Source organism: Schistocerca serialis, chromosome 9 (genome assembly GCF_023864345.2).
Source record: "Schistocerca serialis cubense isolate TAMUIC-IGC-003099 chromosome 9, iqSchSeri2.2, whole genome shotgun sequence".
Taxonomy (NCBI): Eukaryota; Metazoa; Arthropoda; class Insecta; order Orthoptera; family Acrididae; genus Schistocerca; species Schistocerca serialis.
Window position 1 is genome coordinate 219,560,834 of NC_064646.1, and position 24,313 is coordinate 219,585,146.

Consider the following 24,313-nt stretch of genomic DNA (forward strand, 5'->3'; position numbering starts at 1 on the left):
CTGATTGCCGATGCATCGTATAGAATTTGAAAATATACCTGAATCCTAGGTAACGTGGAGTATGTGTCGAAGAAGTACACGCTTCTCTGTATAGTTTGCGTGCGTTGGCTATCTCTTATCAAGATCTGAGGATGTGGAACGTCCTCTGTCGTTGCAGCCTGTGCGCAGAGCTTCCTATCATAAATATGTTCAATTATGAGATTGGGTTTGAATCCATTATTTCCTTTGTCGTAACTCAGTCCTTTGTCTCGACGAAGTATAGAATACAGCGCGATTTATCACAGTCAAGGTACTCAGTCTTCGTCTTCCTTTTGCTGGTGGTTCCCTTACAAACGTAATCACATGCGGAAAATTGTGAATGAAATTTCAAAAAAAGAGTGAAAAAAGAGTGTTAAGACACTGCCATTGGGCCGAAAGCTTTCTTAAAAATCCATGGTATTTCTAAGGAGACGTCAAACATTATATTCTGGTGTAAGAAATATGGTGCCATGAATTGTTCTTTCAACAGTAGACCATCACCAATTTTAAATTTTATTCTGAGTCCGTAACGTAACGAAAGGGCTATGCGAAACGGAAGCCTAGGTTTCTCCCCACCTTAGTTTTACAGATTACACTGGTAATCGTGAAAGACAGCGACTCCACTCCCAGGTACCGAAACGGGCACCTGCGGTCGCTATGCTGATCGTGGCAGCTGCCCGCGTCCATAATTCAGGGTGCAGGAAGACCCTCCGCCTATACACTCTCACGTGCCGCGACGGACGACCTAATGGCAGGGAAAGCACCACTAGACTCGCGCCGTCCATCCGCCATGTTAGGGCTGCTGCGATCGAGCGAGGTGCTGCAATTGTAAGACACTAGACTGGCAGTCGAGAGAACGGCGGTTCATGTACCCTTATGGCCGTCTGTATTTAGAGTTTCCATTATTCCCCTGAATCACTTACGGCGAATGCCGGGATGGTTCCTCTGTAAGGGAACGGTCGATTTCCCTCCCATCGTTCCCAAACCGAGCTTGTGCTCCCTCTCTAGCGACCTCGGCGTCGACGGGACGTTGAACCCCAATATTTCTTTTTTCGTCTGCTGCAAACCCTCTTCTTGGCGCAGTAACTGTAGCTTCAGTCATACTGAAGAAAAGAATTGGCCTTCACGTCACAGTAACGCGACGATAAACAGCAGGAAGTCTGGTACCAAGGGTTGATCCAAAAGGGTTCAGGACAGAATAACTTAAATGCACACAAGTGTCAGATGGTACATTTTTTATTGCGGTACTTCGCCACTGAGGTTACAATTAATGTATCAACACATACACCTGTCTCGCCGGTATCACTGATTACATGCAAAAATGAATTTTAATTACTGTTTACAAACTTCAGTTATTACCTCGAAACGCATTCAACGTAAAATTTCATTAATAGCTAATAAGGAGTTACTGTGGTTTCGATGTGCGGTCTCTGGTACTGGGGACCATTGCAGGAGTGCGTGATCGTGTCCTCGGCACTTGATCACATTCTTCGTCTATCACGCTGCCGCCGCCGGTGCAGCTTTGGCACATCCTCGGTCATCGGCCGTGGCTGGCCCCGCCATCTTGCGCCTCTGCCGCTAGTAACTCGCGTTTGGCGCGCAGCTGATGATCACGTTTTTCTCAGCAGTCGAGGGCCTCGTTAGAGGGGGACCTTGCTCGGTCCCGCCACGCCGTATCCTGGAAACCGGCGATGAGTTACGAGACAGCTACTCGGCCGTAATTGACAGCAGTGCGCCCTCCAAAGGGGGCGTTATATTTGGACTCACTTCACGTATAAAATATGGCAATGCTGCAACGAACTGTCCTGCAGTCGGCTTTTGAATTACGGATACGTGCAGCCATAGTTAAGTGTATTCGGGATAAAAGCGCCTTGAGGTAAATATGTTAAAAATTACTTTATTTTACGTGGCTTACATTCTCCGCCTTCCGTATAGTCCAGATATTGCGAGGCGCACGTAATTTCACATCATTGCGTTATCGTATTCCAACAAAATATTTAATACGCGAAAGCTATACAGCAGTATTCATGATTTTATTCACGACCCCTATACCGCTTTGTTGATACCTGCTGGTGTGTAAGATACAATACATTGCTTGCTCTCTCTACTTAATTGACCAATGGTTCCAATGAACGTCCTCGAATCTACGGAGAGAAAGTAAAATTTGTGTTAGGTCATCGGTTTCCTAAGCTTACACACTACTTAAACTAACTTACACTATGAACAGCAACCTCCCCCCCCCCCCCCACACACACACACACGCGCGCGCTCGACGGAGGACTCGGGAACGGAGAGAATGTCAACGCCTCTGCATGGTAGGTAAAACAAAGAGACTCAACAAGCTTTTAGTTCCACGAAGAACAACATGCACAGTTTATTGCCTCCATATTAATTCCGTTACGTGGCTTAGAGCAGGGCTGTCCGACAACCCTTTACTTTACTGGGCCACACTAGGAGAGGAGTATTGATGGCCACAAATTATGTATTTAACTCTAACAGTAACCATTGAGGAATAATGTAATGCGCGGACAGTCGGAGGTGCAGAGTTAATACTTTTAAATAACTTAGAATTTATGATTTATGATACTTTATTCTAAAAAAAGCAAATCATAGAATTAATGTGACATTTGACTTAGGATTTGGGAAATTTTAATGCACCAATAACAGGTTAATTATGTTCTGCCTTTAGACCTGCTTCCTGTTCTTCTTATTTCGAATCTAGTATCCTGAGAATTGCCCGCTGACGCCATGGAAAATCTTCTCGAAGGAAAGGGCAAAGTCTTACCCAAACACTGTAATTTTTTTCATGCGCATCAAGTGAACTCGATGTGAGAAATTGGCATCGAACTGCGTGGCACAGTGGTAAAGTCATGCACACCTATTTGAGAGTCAAAGTGCGATTCAGATCAATATCCGGCCATCCATGTTTAGGATTTCTGTGGTTTGTCTAAATTGCTAAAGGCGAATGCCAGAGTGGTCCGTTTCAAAATGACTTAGTAAATTGTTATTACCGATCATCTTCTAATCCGTTTATTCTGAGGTGATAAGTCATGGGATGCCTCCGCCTAATATCGTGTCAGATCTCCTTTTGCCCGGTTTAGTGCAGCAACTCTACGTGTCATTGACTCAAGTTGGAAGTCCTCTGCAGAAATACTGACTTATTCTTCCTTTATAGCCGTTCACAACTGCGAAAGTGCTGCCGGTGCAGGATGTTGTGGACGTGCTGGCCTCTCGATTACGTCCGATAAATGTAGTCCAGAATGTTACTCAAATCAATCAAATGGTTCAAATGGCTCTGAGCACTATGGGACTTAACATCTGAGGTCATCAGTCCCCTAGAACTTAGAACTAGTTAAACCTAACTAACCTAAGGACATCACACACATCCATGCCCGAGGCAGGATTCGAACCTGCGACCGTAGCGGTCATGCGGTTCCAGACTGAAGCGCCTAGAACCTCTCGGCCACACCGGCCGGCTCAAATCAATCGCGAAGAATTGTGGCCCAGTCACGTGGAGCATTGTCATCCATAAAAATTCCAGTGTTGTTGGCGTTCATGTATTACATGAATGGCTGCAAATGGTCTCGAAGTAGCCAAACATAGCCATTTCCCGTCAATGATCGTTGGAACAGGGGACCCAGTCCATTCCATGTAAACAGAGTCCACACCATTCTGGGGCCATCACCAGCCTGCACAGTACTTTGTTGACAACTTGGTTCCATGCTTCCGTGGGATCTGCGCCACACGCGAATCTCACCATCAGCTCTTACCAACTGAAATCGGGACTCATCTGACCAGGCCACGGTTTTACAGTCGTCTAGGGTCCAATCGATGTGGTCACGAGCCCAGGAGAGGCAATGCAGACAATTTTGTGGTGTTAGCAAAGGCACTCGCGTCTGTCGTCCGCTGCCATAGCCCATTAACCCCAAATTTCGCCGCGCTGTCCTAACGGATGCGTTCGTTGTACGTTCTACATTGATTTCTGCGGTTATTTCACGCAATGTTGCTTGTCTTTTAACACTGACAACTCTACACAAAAGCCGCTGCTCTCGCTCTTTAAGTGAAGGGCATCGGCCACGGCGTTGTCCGTGTTGAGAGGTAATGCCTGAAATTTTGTATTCTCGGATACTCTTAACACTATGGATATAGGATCGTTGAGTTCCCTAACGATTTCCGAAGTGGAACTTCCAATGCGTCTAGCTCCAACTACCATTCCGCTTTCAGAGTCTGTTAATTCACGTCGGAAACCTGGGTATAAATGACAGTTCCGCCAATTCACTGCTCTTTTATACCTCGTGCATAGGATACCACCGCCATCGGTATGTGCACATTTAGCTATCCCTTTCGTGTATAATAACTTCGTCATCGGCGGGATGTTAAAGACTAAACTTCGGCCTGAACAATTTCATTCCAGTCTAATAACAGTCAGAAGGCCGGCCGCAGTGGTCTCGCGGTTAAGGCGCTCAGTCCGGAACCGCGCGACTGCTACGGTCGCAGGTTCGAATCCTGCCTCGGGCATGGATGTGTGTGATGTCCTTAGGTTAGTTAGGTTTAAGTAGTTCTAAGTTCTAGGGGACTGATGACCACAGATGTTAAGTCCCATAGTGCTCAGAGCCATTTTTGAACTGTCAGAAGGAGAGATTCCCCTACTTGGCAATGGCCCGAATGTGATGTATCAAAAAGAATCACCCGATTTGACACGTCTATATTTCTGAAATGAATTTCGTTTTTTGATGAACGGGAAACTCAGAATGTTCCTACCTTTTTATAGGTGTTCAATATGCGCCCGTTGAGATGCACGGCATACGTCAGTGCGTTATTCAAATTGTTCCCCCACTGCAGCGAGCATATCTTGAGATTCAGCTTCCACAGCTGCTGTTATGCGATGTCTCAGTTCATTCATTGTTGTTGGTAACGGAGGCACATAAACAGAGTCTTTCATAAACCCGAACAAGAAATAATCACAGTAATCGGCTCTGTTACACTTCTAATGTAATTTGTGAAGTACCCATTGCTCCTCAGAACAGTTTCCAGGTGTTGCATTTCTCGTTTGAGGTGTTGCGGCTCACATATTCGTCCTGCTCTCGTTACGAGCGTACTAATCATGCCTCTTGTCTGGCTCGAGTGGTGGTTTGACAGTTTGTGCAGGTATCGGTCCGTATGTGTCAGTTTTCGATACACGCTGTGTTCCAGGTTTTCGCCGTCCCTTGTGACCAGCACATCTAGAAATGGCAGTTTCTTGTAGTAGAAAAAGACAAGAAACTGCCATTTCTGGATGTGCTGGTCACAAGGGACGGCGAAAACGTGGGACACAGCGTGTATCAAAAACCGACACACACGGACCGATACCTGCACAAACTGTCAAACCACCACCCAAGTCAGAAAAGAGGCATGATTAGTACGCTCGTAACGAGAGCAGGACGAATATGTGAGCCGCAACACCTCAAACGAGAAATGCAACACCTGGAAACTGTTCTGAGGAGCAATGGGTACTCCACAAATTACATTAGAAGTGTAACAGAGCCGAACACTCGGCGAAGTAAGGAACCAGAAAAAGAAATGTCGGGTACGGCCTTTCTGCCATACATTCCCAGAGTGACGGACAGAATCGGCCGTATATTGCGCAAACATGGCGTAAAGACGATTTTCAAACCGACAAGGAAGATCAAAGAGTGTCTTAGATCGGCGAAGGAGAAAAGAGACCCACTTGCAATGTCGGGAATATACCGTATACGTTGCACATGCGGAAAAGTTTATGTCGGAATAATGACTGGACGATCCATTAACACCAGGATCAAAGAGCATAAGCGACATTACCAGGTTGGGGCAGGTGGAGAAATCAGCCGTGGCAGATCACGCACTGAATGAGACCGACCACGTAATAAAATTCGCCGATACGGGAGTTCTGGCTGTAGAGAAGCACTATCACACGCGCTTGTTTAGAGAAGCTGTAGAAATACAAAAACACGGGAACAGTTTCAACAAGAAAGAGGAAAGCCTTAAGGAAACGGATCCTGGCTTCCCGTACTGCAGCGAACGACCGTCGCAGGTAGCAAGAGGAGAACCGCACCGGAAATGACCGCGGAGAAGCCCTCGGACGTTGGCGCGCCAGGTACATATAGTCTGCGGCCGCGAGCTCGGCTTCAGTTCACCACCGGCAATGGAGGGTGAAGCTTTGACAATGCCAGCCACTCGTGCTGGCGAAACGTCAGAAAGACCATTAGATGAACGTCGGCCGAAGAACCCGAGACAGAAGCCAATAGGCAGTTAGTACTGGGTGTTTCGCACTGTGCTGTGTTATGCTCGAGAGGTGTTGTCTTCTAGCTTATGTATTTTTCTTCTGCATATCTGATGAGTTAAATTTAATGAAGTACATTTTTCTCACTACATCGGGGTCACTTCCATTACTTAAAGAAAATTATCGAGACTTACCCATTGCCCCTGTAGGTAGGGAAATGGCTTCTTCACTTTTTTCCACCTTTTCCAATCTCGTTAATTCGCCTGCATCAGCTGTTATGCTTTCAACATTTTTCCCATCATTTTGCGAGGCAAGTAAACTTCGGTACTGTGTGCAACCTGCATATGCGTAGCCTTTTTGCGAAGGAAAAATAAATAAATAGAAGGTATTCCAGTTTTAGTGCTGAGCAGCATGTCACATATAAAACGCGGCCTCTTTTACGATCGCGCCTACGTGAGGGCGCGCGTAGCTAATAGGGCCATTCGCAAGTTATAAAACGGCCGGCGGACCTACGCTTCGAGTTAAACGCTTTCCCGCCAGGCCTGGCGCTCAGTGCGCCGGTCTGCGCTCATTTGATTTCTCCGGAAGAGGCTACAAGAACGTGGCTTGTGCTGCGCTGTTCGGCTTAGAAGCCTCATATCGCTCACAACGATCATTTTTTTTAAATTTCTGTTATTTACTGACAATAGGAAGGAAGGTAAGTTAGAGTTAACATTTCACAAGCATCGAGACCCTTAGACACTGAAGACAAGGGCAGATTGGAAGAAGGCGGGGAACTAAACCGCTCGAGACTCATTATGAGCCGTATCAGCATTTTTATGAGATTTAAAGATTACACTTGTAACATAAATTGGGCAAGAATATATATTACTGCAGTTGTGATAACACTGCTACTTACCTACGCTACTGGGCAACATCATACTGGTGACGAAATTGTAATATTTCAGCACGTTTTCATGTAGTTGTAATACGGTTTTGGAACGGAATAACAGCACGCCCTTTGTGGGAATGGCTAGGGTACAGAGTAAAAGGCTTCTCTTCTCCGGCTTCTTAGAAGAGGGTCGCCTTCTCCGGCTTCATAGAAGACATTCACTGTTGTACTAATTTTAATGATTAATGGAAATCACCAATACAGCTGAGGTGAATTTCAGTAATATTAGCGCTCAGCGTGACCGGTCGCTGTTGTTCTTACCGCAGAGGCTTTTCTGCACAAACTGTTGGTAATTCATGAAGTTGAGTGGGACCTAAAAGAGGCCATTCAGTAATCGAGGAAAGCATATTGCAACTTGTGTTACTCTGCTGCTGCTGCTGCTGCTGCAGCAGTCACTATATGTGGAGAGCAGAGAAATACAACTTCAGCCATGGCGATACAAACATGCTTTTATTGCATATGTAAATGCCACTTTCTCTTATAATGTAGGGCATTTTTAGATGAACCCTTGGGATTACCAGTTGGAATTACAGAACGAACTACGTAGTGGTTAATGTCGTGGATATGCTGGCAGAGGCTGATGTGTTGTGACAAGCCTTGTTCCATGTATCAGTCGTGACGTTGTCGACAAGCCGCTAGCAAAGTAAATCGAGTAGGAGTTCACTCTTTAGCACTCGACTTCTTTACTTTGCAAGTGGGACGGCGGAACCGTTGTATTGTAATAGCGCAGCGCATTTTTCAAGCGCTACCGACTGCATTACGCCTTTATTTCAATTGGAAAGTTATGCTAAGATCGATACGCCATTGTATACTGATGTCTGCGACCTCGTGCTCCGATTTCAGTGCAGCACTGCGCGAGGCTGGTCGAATGAGTCCGGGTTCGCTTCATACCTGTAGAGTTGCCGGGATACTGAGCTCGCCTGCATGATCCTATAAATGCTCGATGATAACGAGGAAGTTATTGTCTCGTAAAATTTTTGCCACCTACGATTCTGGTTGTGAAAGCGTTTTTGGGTAATAGTTGATTACCAAAATTATATTTTAATGTAATACTCACTTAAAGATATTAACAAAAATTTTCTTAGTAGTGTTTGAAATGGTTATCGAACCACAGTTACGCACTTGTACCATTCGACCATAATACTGCCTATTTCACAGTATTAGGGTACGTTCTATATTGTATATTCACCTCATGTCAGATCATTTGTCTGAAAAGCGGTAGCCAAATTATTCTGTTGACTGACAGAAGCTCCGGATAGTACCTGAGGTGGGAATAATAACTATGATAATTATACAACTATAATATTATAATTATATAACTATAATAGTTGTGATAGTTTCTTAGCTTTGGTTACTGATACTATCTTGACAGCAGTGCCTATGAGTTTTATTTGTACACCACAGCACTGAAGATGATCACTATGTGATTGACAGTCGCTTTTGCTGTCAATAAACTATCAATATTACGGCCAACGCTGACCTTCCTTCTAATTTCACGTACATGATCGTTGTGCACGCGGCACTCTATGGAGTCGCCAATCAGTAATTTTGTATTGTTGTTATTTCTTGCGTTGCATTCATGTACAGCTGTTGTTTCAGTTCCTGTATCAAATTTCCTATAATAGAGATGCCGTACAGTGTAAAGATAACTTCTGACTATGTGAAAAATGCAGGTAGACTGTGTTTCAGTAGTATTATGTAAAGGGCATTATTTTCGGTCAGTAGATGATGAGACGCTGGTTAAATTGATTTTCAGCCACCCGCACGTTGTCCTGTTCCCCCTTATAGATTTGATGGCAATTAATGTCGCCCAATATGACTTAACAACACTTGTTTTTGCTACCAAAAGTACCACCACGGAAGAATTCAACGGTTGGATCTACGTGACTTAGGTAATTTCGGGCGTTACTTATTACCGTCTGTGCCTCTTTGCCTGTTCCTGATCCTGATTCAGACGAGGATACGTAAACAACATGTAAAATTCTCCAATGGTTTCTGGCTGTAAGTTGCTTCTTGGTAAAATACTTCATTCGAAATAGACTGTTTGTGGGGATCTACAGCAGTAAATATTACATACATAACATCGATTTTCTGCTTTAGCTACAATTTATTTAAATCCACCATGCGTTTCGATAGTTTTGGAGTCATCATCAACTGGAATTCCACAAATACAGGGTGAAAAAAATAAAACTGGCCCGTAAAATATTTACGAGAAGACTGACGCAGGCTTGACTCTTCTCAGTAGACATCACAGAAGATGCTGGAAATGATCACCGCCGACGTCCATGCTGTACTGTGCTCGATTTATCACATTGTTAGACAGGCACAGCAGCTCTACCTGGGGGATTGCAGTAGTAACGTTTTCAGTGTTCCGCTGTAGCTTCTCCAGTGCGTGAAGATTATCTGAGTGCAGTTAACCCTTCAAATTGCCCCACAGGGAGAGAGATCAGGCAAGAGTAACCAGGAGACTGTCTCTGCCCATAGTCGTGGGGAATGTTGCTTCTTCTTGCTGAAAATTTCCGTAAATTCTTTCTATTAGTTGATCCACACATGTGTTAAACAGTTCCTGTACATACCGGCTTGAATTAAGTTTGGTGAAATAATCATGTAACGATGGGGATACCAGATATTGCCCACCAAATACCAGTCTTGAGATTATTCAGCGGCTCTTCAAGGTACTAATGAGAATTTTCTGATACACTATGACGCATATTCTGAACATAAAGTGTAGGCTTTCACGACCGGATGTCATAGTTATTGATGAATCTTAAAGGGCTGTGTGACCGTGGTCGAAGAAACTTTTCGGTTCCTGACGTTTCGTCCAGAACTACGCGGGACATCTTCGCAGGTGCTCCTGGCGACGCTGAGTGTTGCATGTCTGTGACTACAATATCAAAAAAGAATCTCAGTTGGAAACGGTCAACTCATACCTGGGTGTTGCAGTTTGTAGGGATATAAAACGGAACCATCACATAGGCTCTGCCTTAGGTACAGCAGGTGGCAGATGGCGATTCATTGGTGGAATACTAGGGAAATGCTATCAGTGTGCATACAAGACACTTTGAGCGACACACGTAGAACGTTGATGAGCTGTGCGAGGCTCGTAACAGTTAGCACTAACAGAGTGTTTTGAACGGACACAAAGAAGGGCAGCACAAATTGGCACAGATTTGTGTGACGCATGGAAAAGTATCACGAAGATGCTGAGAGAAGTGAGGTAAAAGAATCTTGTAAGTAACGGTGATACAGTTTTTAATCGAAGACTGCCTTTGCTTACTTTAAATAAGAAAATGAATCAGTTAGTGTTCTGCTAACTTACATTCTTCACAGATAATTAGCATTTCTACCTTGTTTTGGTTGATGTACATTGTACTCTCACAAAACTATCAACTGAATATGGTTGACTGAATGACCGGTGTCAGTCTTTCTTTTCCTGTCAGCTCCAGCAAGTGGACGAGTTACGTCATTTTGGGACCCTGAACGACATGCTGGTATGGAAGAGTAGGTCAGTTTTGTGTTGCGTTTTTAATAACGTCTTGTTTATGTGAATGGAACACTGTGGTACATTTTAGAACAGGTATTAGGAAGGAAAGGAAGTTGATTACCGAATAAAGAGTACAAGGTGCTAATTAAAAAAAGACGTGCTAGTTTTGATACCCTCGTAATGAATAAATTTACTAGAAAGCGAGGCATGCTGGTTAATGTCCCCCTGGTAGCTAAACGTCATTTGCTTGATGTTTTTTATTCTGCTTGTGGACAAAAAGTTATTTGGGGTTGTCAAGATATATGAGACACCCTGTTGTGTTTTTGTACCACCATTTCAGCCTCCGATGAGTTCTCTCCCGTCAGTGTAAATGACAACCCCGTGCAGCGAATGGCTTTATGCTTTGCAACAGAGTAGCTGACCAAACACACTGCCGTTACTTAAGGTTTCACGCAGCGTCAGCCATTATATAGCTGTACGTCGGGGTCGGTGGTCGGTATTCCTGAGAGGTCCCATTACAATTGTCGCTCTAGTGGACAGCAGTGTTTTATCTCGGCGGAGAGCACGAGGTTCGTCTGGTATTCAGCGGCGCGGTTCGCACCAGTCGTGTGCTCAGAGACACAGGGAATGTCGGAGGCGCACGCACGAGTAGCTGCAGGCGGATGCGGCGCGCGTGTCCGCGCTGGCAGGGCTCCAGCCGCGCGTGTGGCCGTGGCGCCGCAGCTGCCACGGCATTCCGCGCTACACCACCAGAACAAGTACTTTAGGAGCGACACTTCGTCTAGCGCGGGCAGCGACATTGTTTTGTAAAAGCCAAGTCGTACGTTACACATTCGTATAGTGCCTTGCCACTGTCCCAGATTTTGGGTTGCTTCGTTCTGCACAGAACTTATTTCCCTTCGGAGGACATTTTGACATTTCTGTAGCCGAAATCAATTTAGAAAAAATGTATTTCATGGGCTCTGTTCACAGATGAACTATGTTGATTGCAAGTTGATTCGATCTGGCATCCTTTGTTCGTCAAAGTCGCTGCCAATTCATTGACGAATTCAACAAGATGTTCGTTAGTAGGCTTCAAATTTTGCATACGAATTTACAATCATCGTCATAAAAATGTGAGATAAGGTCTATCCCACCACTTTATTTGCTTCCTCTCAAAACGGTAGTAGCCCGTTAGCTGGTAGCTAAGGTCCACACCAGCCTTGCTTTTATATAATCCAAAATACAAGCAGGTTTCATCTTCTCTGTCACTCCTAATTTTGGCCTGTCATTGACATTGGACGCAGTCATTTTGTGTTGTGTTGTCAAATAGTCCTTTGTTCTCCAATTTCACAAACAGTAAATGATCTCGTATGCAAAACGGAAGTTTCAGTCTCTGGGCAGCTGGATGTTTAGCTAACCCTTTTCATTACTTTAATCTAAGGCTGTCTTGAAAATAAGAAGTTTGTAGCCGACAACAGCTGATGGTAATAGCAGAGTCTTTGACATTCTGAAGCGCGACGCGAGGTAACAAAGAGGAATTACACGCCGCGAAGCAACACACGATGTTATCTATAACCGTTTTCAGCCAATACGAGTGAAAAATATTGTCTGTGTATACTCATGCTAGTAGAATAAAATAATTTTGCACAGAGGTTAGCTTTAAGGCAAACATTGGAATACATTTACAAAGCTGAGAAGCGACTGACGTCCCTCGCCTTTTTCGAGTGTAATCTGTGCTACGTAGGAGCTATGGCGCTCGTCTTCAGAGCGCTAGAAGGGCAGGAGCATGTTTTCGTTTTCTTCTTCTTCTTCTTCGCGGATGGATCACTTAGGACCACGCGTAATCAACATTTGTTGGCCTTCCTTTTCGCCCAGTATTCCTTCATAAACAACGGATGGGCTAGCTTTCGTTGCGTAGACCATGTATGTCGGTTAGTTTTTCTCTCTTCTTCCTCTTGTGATTTTTCTGATTTCACTTCTATCATGTAGATTTGGAGACCCTAATTCTCTCAGGTCTTTTTCCGTCTGTTTGTACCAGTTCGGTCTTGTAGTTTTGTTCTTTAAAAATGTATGGATTTTGTGCGTTAACCTGTTTGAGTCCATTCTTTCCAAGTGCCCCATGAATTGGATTCTTCTCATGCGCATTGTGTCTGTTATTTTGGAGATATTTTTATATATTTCTGCATTGGGTTTTGGATAATGTACCCCATCTTTAGTTCTTGGTCCTAGGATTTTCCTCATTATCTTACGTTCTTTCACTTCTAATTCCTCTTTTAGTGTTCTGTGTTGAAGGTTTAGTGTCTCAGCTGCGTAGAGAGCTTCGGGTCTAATTACTGTTGTGTAGTGTCGTATTTTGCAGTTCCACGAGAGACTCTTTTTGTTGTAAATGTTTTTTGTTAACTGAAACGCCGTCTCCATTTTCTGGACTCTTGATCTGACAGATTTCTTTTCATTACAATTTTCTGCAATCCATTCACCTAAATATTTAAATTCTTTTACTCGAGAGATGTAGTTATTACCAATTTTGAGATCAGAAGGTGCATCTTTGACGTCAGTCATAAATTTTGTTTTTTTTCAAATGAAATTTGTAATCCTATTTTAGCTGCCTGTTCTTGTAATAATTCTAGCTGTTTCTGTGCATCAGTAATGTCTTGCGTGATCAGTGCCATGTCATCAGCAAATGCTAAACAGTGTAATTCTATGCCCTTATGTCTTGGTCCCAGTCTGTGTGCTGGTGCGCCTGCTTTTTTCCATTCTCTATTAACTTTTTCAAGAGCACTATTGAAGAGCACTGGGGACAGTACATCCCCTTGTCGTACTCCTGTGTCTATTTCAAATTCTGTGCTCAATTCTCCCATAAATTTTACTTTGGATTTGGTCTCCGTGAGTGTTTCTTTTATGATGTTTGTTGTCTTTTGATCTAGTCCAAATTCTGCTAATACTTCAAAAAGAGATTCTCGGTCTATACTGTCATATGCTTTTTTAAAGTCGACAAACGTGATGACATAACTTTTGTTTGAAGTACTATGTAAATGTTTCACTGAGTTTTTCAAGTTAAGGATTTGTTCTACCCAAGATCGACCTTTTCTGAACCCACCTTGGTATTCGCCTAGTTTTGAATCCAGCTGAGGTTCTGCGCGGTTTAGTAGGGCTCTAGACAGAATTTTGTATGTTATTGACAATAAAGAGATTCCACGATAGTTGTTGGGGTCTGTTTTACTTCCTTTTTTCTACAGAGGATGTATGATTGCAGTCTTCCAATCTGTGGGGATTTTTTCAGTTTTCCAGATTTCATGTATAATTTCTTTGAGTTTTGCAATAAGATTTTCTCCTGCATTTTTCCATAATTCTGCGATTATTTGGTCTTCTCCTGATGCTTTGTTATTTTTCAGTGACTGAATTATCTCTTTAATCTCTTGTAAACTTGGTGGCTTTGAGTCTGGGTTTCGTTGTGTACGATGGAACTCAAATTTTTCTGCAGGCTTTTCACAATTCAGTAATTTAGGAAAGTATTTTGCAAGAAGTTCACAGTTTTCGGTGTTGGTATGAGCAATTTCCCCATGGTCATTTTTGAACTGGAGTGATGGAGGAGAGTACTTTGTTAATTTTTGTTTGAATATTCTGTAGAAATTTCGGGAATTGTTTTTCTTGAAATCATTTTCTATGTCTTGCAATTTTTTGTCTTCATGTTGTTTACGGACTGTTCGTCTTGCTTTTGTGACTGTTTTCCTGGTATCTTTGAGATCTTCCAGGGTCTTTTGATTTTTGTTGCACAACCAATTTTGCCACGCCTGTTGTCTGAGATTTATCAGTTGGTCACACTCATCTGTCCACCATGGGTGTTTACGTGTTCTTGTTTGCAGTGCTACAGTTTCAGCTGCATTTAAAAGTCCTGCTTGCAGTTGTTGCCAATTTTGTGGTTTTAAATTTTGCGTTTCTTTTGTAAATTGTTCATTGCCATTTATCTTTTGTACATCATATTTACGGTGTGGAGATTTCTTAGTGAATTTTCTTTTTTCTGGAATGACATCTAGGGAGAATTTTGTTGGGTAATGGTCGGAATCTAGGTCTAGTCCATTAAGGACTTTAAGTTTCATGATTTCTACTGTATTTACGCGGGAGATCATTACATGATCCAACTGATATTCACCTAGTAACGGATTAGGTGAGGTCCAAGTTTTCGTTTTCGAGGCTCTTTTCTTGAAAAATGTTGATTTGAAAAATAGGTAATGGTTTTTGCAGATTTCAATGAGTCGCATGCCATTCCGGTTGGTCTGTGTATGCCCTGACTATTTACCTACCCAATATCGATATTTCTTTTCTTTACCGATTTGTGCATTGAAATCGCCCATAAGGATTTTGACATGGTTATTTGGGATTTTTTGGAGAATATTATCTAATTGGTTCCAGAATTCTTCTACTTCTTCTATTTTGTTTTTGTTAGTGATGTTAGTTGGTGCATGTCCATTGATTAGGGTGTATATCTTATTAGCTGATTTTATTGTCATCGTGGAGAGCCGACCCGAGTAAGATTTGAAAGTTGCGACTGAATCAAGTATTGATGTATCTACTATAAATCCAGTTCCAAATTGTGGACAATTTGCCATGGCTGATTTTCCAGGTTTTCCTTTGTATATCCTGTATCCTTCCGAATCAAAAGGATTTTCATCTGTATATCGTGATTCCTGAAATGCAGTAATTTTCATTTTACGTTCTCTGGATTTGTCCAGGATGTTTTTTAGTTTTCCCATTTTTAAGAGAGAATTTACATTAAATGTCATTAGCCAAATTCTAGGTTTTGGTTTGATTTTGTTATTACGGGGTTTTGAGGTACTCCGATTTACCTCCATGCACACTTCTGTGGTCTCCCCAGAATCCGAATAGACCACTTGCGGACCGTGGGATTTGACCCACTGGGGTAATTTGTCTTTGAAGGTGCTGTATCCATGTTGATTTAATTGGACTGGGTTTGTGACTGAAATTGAGATTTCAGTTTGGTTAAGCTCAGAGTTCCACTTATGAGTTTTATAGATCAGCCGCCACTAACATGTGGAACAGACGCTGTAGGGTTACCGCCACTAACCTGTGGAACCGTCTTGCCCTTTGTCCAAATAACCTTGGACGATAGCTTTTATAGTATCCCAAAAAGCAAGGGTGCCTCTTCCGCCAGTTCCGCCGTACCGATGATCTTCATCTCCGCCTTCACTGCCGTTGAGGTCTTCACCGTGTCCCTGGCAAGGGGCCCTCACGAGGTACTATCACCCGGGCCAGGTGAACCAAGGTTTTTTTATGACGTGTTACTCCTCCCCCTCCTCCTTTTTCAACCGGGCTTGGGACCGTCTATGGCGGAGTTATGTTTTCGTTTTAGTTTATTCACGACAGCAAATTTATAAGATGGTACACTGAAAGTTAACAAAAATGCATTTCCTGAGGACTTTAGCGAATTTGTTTTTGTTGAAGATAGGTGGACTTATTATGCGAACGAAGTCTGAATCATAGGTCATATTGTAATCCCCTCCAAGCCGGAACTCCGTCCGCGATCTCTAATGTGAGATACTTTGAGTTAAAGGTGGCGCGTAATGCTCCATTTGCTAGAGCGACACAGGACAGCCAGCTGTCTGAGCCCGAAGCTTGTTGCTGACAGGTGGTGGCGTTGTGGTGCAGATGACGGTGTGCGACTGCAGTTCATTGCTGCTGCTACAGTTATCCAGATTGCCTAAAAGCGTGTCCGTGCGTCCTGTGCGAGCCTCAGCGCTCTGTTTCCTACGTAGCTGTGAGTCCTAATTTTGAACAAAGCGTAGAATCTGCTTGGTCAGCAAGAGGCGTATTATTGTCCGCTTACGTGTTTCTTAAGGAGCGTGCTAAAAAAATAACCGGACGGATCAGTACACACACACACACACACACACACACACACACACACACACACACACACACACACACACACACACCTGCGGTGGAGGAGGAGATTAGGGTTTAAGGCCCCCTTCACATCGAAGTCATTACAGATGGAGCTCTGAACGAGTCAAGAATCGGTAAGGAAAGGATGAAAAAAAAGGGTGACCAAACGGGAGAAGAGGGGAGACTTGACATCTTTTATTAAAGAACTTCGTTTTGGGGGAGTGTCATTGATTTTTTGTAATGAAAAGACCAAATTGCAGCAAATGTAGATATATATTTTCCACTGTAAAAAATATTGAAAAAAGAAAACACTCAACTGCTTTTTGAAATGGTTTGTCTAAAAGTAAGAGATAAAATACATTAGAGAAACTTTTGGCACTCCTCAATTGCTGCACATGATTTTGAGCATCATACAAAGGGACGTCAAATGCTTCTGTAAGCTATTTTATTTCTTACTTTTAGATAAATCATTTCACTAAACATTTGAAAATTTTTAAAATTTTTTTTATTTTCAAGTTTTGTTCAGAAAGCGTGATCTTTTCTTGTAATGTCCTGACTTGAATACTTGATTCGAAGTAACCCGTTTTGACAGGTAAATATCAAAGCAGTGCAACTTTTTATGCGCAAAACAGCTAGGAATGGAAAACATCAACGCTTTGACATCTCATTTGTTTCCTCTTGTCTGCTGTTCTCGAAATGTATTGAATCTGGTACATGATTTGAAGGAAGTCATTTTAAAAATCAAATATCACATCAGTGCCACTTTTTCTTACGCAAAATAACTACGCCTTGAAGAGATGAACATCTTGACACCTCATTTATATAACCAGCAGCAGCTGTTATAATATATTTCAAATTTCCCTCAAATCATTAATTGTTTCTTAATTACCTTGATTACTTTCTATGAATTACATATATCACTTTGCAAAAGTAGATCTCATGCTGGTCCATTTGATAACCCATTTGTCTATTTTCCGCTCTTCGTTTGGCTATGGAAATTCTGACAACACTTTCCCTCAAATCACTAATTATTTTTATTAATTACCCTGATTACCTTCAAGTAAATAAACCCTGTTATGCAAAACTATATCTGACGCTGGTCAGTTTGATACATCGTTTGCCTCTTTCCTAGTCTTCATTTACCTGTGAAAATTCGGACAAAAATCCATTGTTTAATTTTTAGGGTGTCTTGTTTTTCCCTCCGCTCAAACCTTTGACCAATAACCGATTATGTTTATTCTGAAATCCAACCTTACCTTGTGCTCTAAACAAGCAACTACGTGAAGGACATGTACATAAAACCAACTCTTTCAAACTGAATAAGGCTCAGGGAAGGAAGTCCACGTTTTAGTGACGATTGCTTATTCAGCTTACTTAAGGGAACCCCAAGGAACTGAAGTAATGTCCGGTACACTTCGTGTGAAAGCCACGGTCCACCTAAGTAACGGCACAGTTTACAAATGCAAGAATGTAAACGTTCGGATGTAACACGGGTGGCGCTGCCTAACAGGCAGAGATGAGAGAGTTCACGCGATCATTATGTGCAGTAAGAGTTAGGGTGTTGTAGTTCAGCGGAGACATAAATGGCGTACAGAGCGACACTAGTGCGTCCTAGCGATGTTGTACTTCGCAGTTAAGCGCCTTGGGTTATAGGAGAACAGAATTCTGTGCAACGACCACGTAACTCAAGCTGTAAATCAGCAAGAAAGTTGAGCTTATGAGTATCTGAAAAGGTGATGGTGGAACAAGTAAGCAACACCCTCGGAAAGTACTGTACAGACTGCAGTAAGTCTAATTGCCAAGCAGCTTCTGTGTTCCTTATGAGCCTGGAACGTACAACTGCGTTACATCGCTATGGCTGCTGTATTTCTTGAACTCCGACCCAACTGATGAGACGATGTCGTTTTACTAGATGGTAGGTCATAATAGTGTACTTACTCGAGTCATAATACAGGATCTATTTTGTTTCGAAACGACGTTAAAATAGCACCATATAACAAACTTTTGGTAGTGCACGGAATGGCTATTGCTGTTACTCGTTAATAGGCTATACCTCATATGTTCGCCTTGCGTGTAGGCAACAAACCACACGCAGCTGTGTTTCGTGTTGTCACGGCCTGTCAGTTAGTTGTGTATATGGAATATTCTTCTTTGCATGTTATGTGGCAGGCAGCGTATTATCCGTGGGTGTGCTACATTTATTTTTCATAAATAAATCTAATTTTTCCGGGAACGGCATGACTGCTAGTATTTGTCATTATTCTCGGTAAACTTTATCAAGTTTTATAGGCATCAGCCAATTAATATGTAATTTTGGAGAATTTTCACACATCCACAACTAGCGGGACACTTACTGAATTATTTTGCGATGTTTCCAGTGTAGTTTTTCACTTGAAACGTAACATTTATTGCTTGTCTTCGTCGTAAGCGTCGGTAACATCATTTTTCATGTCTTCAGTTAAAGTATACTATCCAGTGTAACGTCAGCTATTTCAACTGAACATGGGAAAAAGTTGATTATTTAATTATGAAGTTATACACTGTGGAAAGATCATAAATTTCTTTTTTGATGGCTCTGCGAAAATTTGTATGAAAACCATACACAGGTCATTCCTGAGTTTCCTTGCAAGATCTTCAGGTAATTAAAAACTAAACGTAATAACGCCCACAAATGAGTAGCACTACTGTAGAAAGATTCATCTATATCTTCCTTAGAAAAACACATCAGATTTCATTCATACAATTCCATTAACTACTTCTGGTGCCTGATGCATTGTGACTGTACGTAATCTGAAACTTATTCCGTCAGTGCTAAGGAGTTCCACAAAAGTTTGCACTGATTACTCCTAACGTTGTCACCATTCTAATACCGTTTTGATTCATCTTTCGTGCACAAAAAATGTACGTCGTCGTGACTTGGGTTCTACAAGCTTTATGGTCGATCATATATTGCTGAAGTGCATTAGATCTACAGACTTCAAAGTAAACAACATGACAGCAAGTGTTGGCATAACGTACCTCTCCCAGATTAACAGCTTAAAGTACGCTGTTACGCATACAAGTAGTATGTTGTATCATAGCTATTCCGTATACACCTAGAGTAATTGTGTTTATTTTAAAAGTCTGGCAGCCCACTGCTTTTGAACAAGACATGATAAGTCTAAATTTTTACTGTAACGCGAATATGTCCGTTGTGGGTTATACTGCAGCTGCACCTGCAAAACTTCATGTTTTGGTCGAGACGGCCAATCGTCGCCGACGGACCACCGTCTCATCCTCTGCCAATGGCGTCGTTTGGATGCGGTATGGAGGGTCATGGGACAGCACACACTCTCCCGGCCGTTGCCGGCTTTCTTGACCTTACAGCCTGTACTTTTCATTCAAGCCGCTCCTCGGTTGGCACCACCAGTTTGAGTGCACTCGAGTCCAGTCCTCTCATCAAGGAGAAGTACCTCACAGTTCCGGGAACCAAACCACGGTCCTCTGCAGAGCAGCCAGATACGCTGAGCACTGAACTACATAGGCGGACTGCACAGCCTGAACTGTGTAATAGTGAATTTTACAAAATAACACTACATTTTAATCCAAAGTAACGACAGCTAGTGGGGCACATCATTCTAATTCAGACAGTTATTAACGTCATCTTACTTACTATCACTTATTTAACTCATCGAACTGTAAAAACAGTTGCAAAGTAGCGCTGTCACCAGTAGTGCCTTCGTCAGATGTTTCATGCGGCGTCTAGTATGACGTGGTTGTTTCACAGCCTTGCTAATAGTATTCTGCTGGATTTAAAGTTAACGCTGAGTAGATTTGTGATGGTATTACGCATAGGCTCAGGATTCCAAACGCAAACCTTGATGAATATACTGTGTGTCGCATGCCAGAGAAGAAGAAATGTTTGGAAAATTATGATGCTTTTGAGGTGTTTCATTGATACTTTTACAGCTTGCCGTGTTACATTGAACTTCAGGTGTTGGTGCAACTCCCGTGACATATTCTTCAGACAGTATGTCCTGCACAACAAATAAGCCTCTGTACTCGTATTTTAATGTTCAGGTGGGGCGGGCGGCGTTCAAGAAGTAATGCAACACATATTTTTCTGAAATCAGGTTGGTTTTATCCAGGATTCCAATGCATCATATTATTCCCCACTATTTCGGTTACAAAATCCTGCTTTTCAACATAATCTCCGTTTAGTGTTACGACTTTACGACACACCTTACTTGCTGCGTTAGTAACCTCCCTATCATCCACGTGCTCCTTCCTCCGGAGTGCATCCTTCACTTAGCCAAACAGATGGAAGTCGGAAGATGCGAGATCCGGATTATAGGGTGGATGATGAAGTGAAATATTGTGAGCTCGTCTCGGTAACGCGTACTTGTGTGAGGCCTTGCGTTGTCATGGAGAAGGAGAAGTTCGTTTGCAGTTCAGTGGCATCCAGCACGTTAAAGCCATTTCTCCAACACAGCTGTGTGCGGTCGGCTGGTACGTGGGAAGAGCGCGACGTTGTGCGATGGTGACAGACGCGTTGCCCAACGACTCACCGTGCTTTTGTTCACTTCCATGTTTCCACAGTCGTTCTGCAAGGGCTTGTGAATATCTCCCACGCTGGTTTTCCGCCAAAAGAAACTGTTTGGAATGCACCTCCGTTACAGACGCCATTTTGAAGGCTAGGCATAGCGCCGCCACTTATCGGAACTTCATGAAACTGTGGGTGGAAGCGGGAATATTCCACGATGCACCATAACAGATTTCGCATTTTCTCAACCGAAACTGACCGAGAAAAATACGTGTTGCATTACTTACTGAACATCCCTCGTAAATTTCTGTGTATCTAAATCTTGGTAACAAAACAGGTATCATCGCTTAGAGACGCTGAGCACAGTTGGCAGCACGTCAGCAGTTGGCCGTACCATACTCACCTACAGTGTCTGCAGTCGCATAAAGTTGCATTAGAGCATTGGCCGCAGCGGCTGAGTGGTCCGCGCTTGTTCGTGCGACTGAATACGGCGCTAGTTGCGAGACCGATGCTGAGCACGCGGTGGCGTCCGCGTGTGTTGCAGGCGGCGGGCCCGCCGGTGCAGATGGAGCCCGTGGACCTGAGCGTGAAGGCGCCGCAGTCGCCGCCCGTGGTGCTGCACGTGCCGCGCTACTCGCCGCAGCTGCCCACCTCGGGGGCCGGCGCCGCCGCTGCCGACCTCAAGCTGCCTCGCACAGGTAACGCTCGCCGTACGTGCTCTACTCTTTTTTTTTTAAAGTTATTGCGAATTCAGCAGAGTGATCAGAGAATAATGGTTCATGCTCTCGTGTGAACCGCCGGCTGCAGTCGTTTACGACACATGATATTTCGACAACGTACAGGTATCTTCTGAAGATGGCGGCAAGATACGCTTGCGAAATATCAGACTGCATCCGGGTGGACACCCGAGGAATAAAATAGAGCCCACTGCTGTAATACTGATCTTTCCTTCGTGGGAGACCACATTCATACAGAATTATTTGAAAGAAATTTCCGCCGTTTGATAGTTAATTATTCACTTATTTTACACAATCATGATTTCAGCATTATAACCATTCTGAGGTGTCTCTTGGAAACTTGAAATATATCTGGCCTGTATGTGAAACATCATCGTCCAAAAAGTATGTTTCTGGTCTTATACGAGGCGTATTCGGAAAGTAAGGTCCGGTTAGGCGCGAAATGGAAACCATTATGATAACCCGATGGAACTTTGCACAGATGTATTGGGCTGTGTCTTCAGTGTGCCTGTCGATCGCTTCACGTCGCTCTTTTCAGTTCAGAGCGCAAACCAATCACTTAGAAATGCCTAAAACAACAGTGTCTCCTGCCAAGTATGTGGATCTGGTCAGAGATATCGCTTGAAACTATGCAGGCCACATAACATGAATGTTATGCGTTTCTTTCTTTGAGACAATTTTCAGCCGCATTCTGCAGGGGCAGTGAAGACGATCCTGCAGCGTTTTCGATGGGAAGTGTTTGATTACCCACAGTACAGCCCTTAATTGGCTCCCTCCGTTGTTCATCTCTGCTCACATGAACTGATGGCTACGAAGACAACATTTTGCCACAAACAACGAAAGGCAGACCAGCGTAGAGAATTGGCGGAAAGCGTAGGCGGCTGCTTTCTGTGGCGAGGGTACTGGACGGTTTGTACGACGCCACGACAAATGTGAGAGCGGCGACTATTTAGAGAGGTAGCTAGAAGGTGTGGATAACTGTTGCGAATAAAAAATTTTTCATTTTCACTGCCTTTTTCATTTCGCGATTGATCGGACCTTACTTTCCGAAGACACCTCGCAGATAACTGGTCTGTAAGACCAGTCCACCGTCAGCCACTCAGTGTACTCGAGAACTGGAAATATGATGACTGTGATCATTTCACCGTCGTGCGACATTTGTATGCAACGAGAAACCAGCGGGTGGCCATATGTGCATACCTACTTGCTCGTCATCAATTGCTCGTGAACAAAATCGACCTTTCCTGTCCTGCATCGTTACTGTTGACGAGAAATTGTGTCTCTGAACTTTAAGGAGTGAAATTCAGTACAAGCAGTGAAACGTTGGACACGCGTAACAGGAGGAGGAGGAGGACGAGGTCATTATTAAGGCTATGACGAGACTCCGAAACTCCTTTGTTATAAGTATTGAAAATAAAAACAACATAGAAAGCTGAAGTTTGGAATACCACACTGGTTTGATAGGCATAGTCCTATTGGAGGTAATAAATCACTGTCTTGCTTTGACCTCAGAACTAACATACGCAACCAGTTGTTGACGGTTTCAAACTTAACATGGACTACGTACTATAGTGCAGTTTAGTGTTATTCGCAATAATAAATCATTGTCGAAGGCCAAAGCAGTGGTCAGTGGCAGAGAAAGAAATCTTAGGACCGATTGAGGATTGAATTCTGGACCTTTGGATTTGAAGTCTGTCATACACTCAGAAACTGAGCCACACACAAGCATCGTACCATAAAATAATGCAAAATAATTCACTACCAGCGTTCTCTCTGTCATAGGTTAACATTTACTACCAATTGCGCGGAAATTCTGTCAGGCTACAGCATTTCTGATTTACAAATTTGCTGCTGTACTACATGCAACACGTTTTAAACCTTCGATTTAAAGTGCTCTTCGTTTTCAGAGGAGAAACACGCTCTGGCGTGGCACTTCTTGGTAACAACCACTACTTAACTGTGCATCGCCACTGATAGTAACTAAACATATATTTCACGCTTGATACAAAAGTCGTTCGCATAAACTCACAACAAAGAAGTCTGTGGTGTAGTCGAAAATTCGCAGTTTATCGAAGATTTTGAAATTTTAATTGGTTTCTCTATTCATTATGAATGCGTCTGTGATGAGTTACAAAGCACGGCGGTAATTAAACGAGGGCCAGTCGTATTAGCGCTGTACAAAATAAATGGAATTTCACATCCTACTAAGTCATAGAATTAGCATCTGAAGGGTCTGTACGTTCGTTCTTTGTATACAGAACTGTGTGACATGGCATACAGCTGCTGACTACTTGGTGAACAGTGCTGCCCCTCTGGACGGTCGCCAGCAGACACGTAGAACTGCTACCGTGGCGTCGCTGCGGCAGACGTTTTGGCTCTTAGAGTGTGAAAATTCGTGAAAATGTGCCAGTCACTTCACTTAATGTAACAGCTGCTTTGACAGTGTGTCTTTCCGCAACGTAGAATAGGCGCGACTTTTGGCAAACTTCTTGGCACCGAC

The 24,313-nt window shown here is 43.2% G+C and overlaps 1 protein-coding gene across 1 annotated transcript in view; it reads left to right on the top strand.

Moving 5' to 3' along the window:
- The window catches only part of LOC126419500 (uncharacterized), a 701,445-nt gene extending 679,607 nt beyond the window's left edge, over positions 1-21,838 (top strand). The window contains exons 3-4 of the mRNA XM_050086690.1: positions 21,621-21,774; positions 21,834-21,838. Of these exons, the coding sequence (XP_049942647.1) occupies positions 21,621-21,774; positions 21,834-21,838 (159 nt within the window). The remainder of the gene's footprint in view (positions 1-21,620; positions 21,775-21,833) is intronic.
- The last annotated feature ends 2,475 nt before the right edge of the window (positions 21,839-24,313 follow it).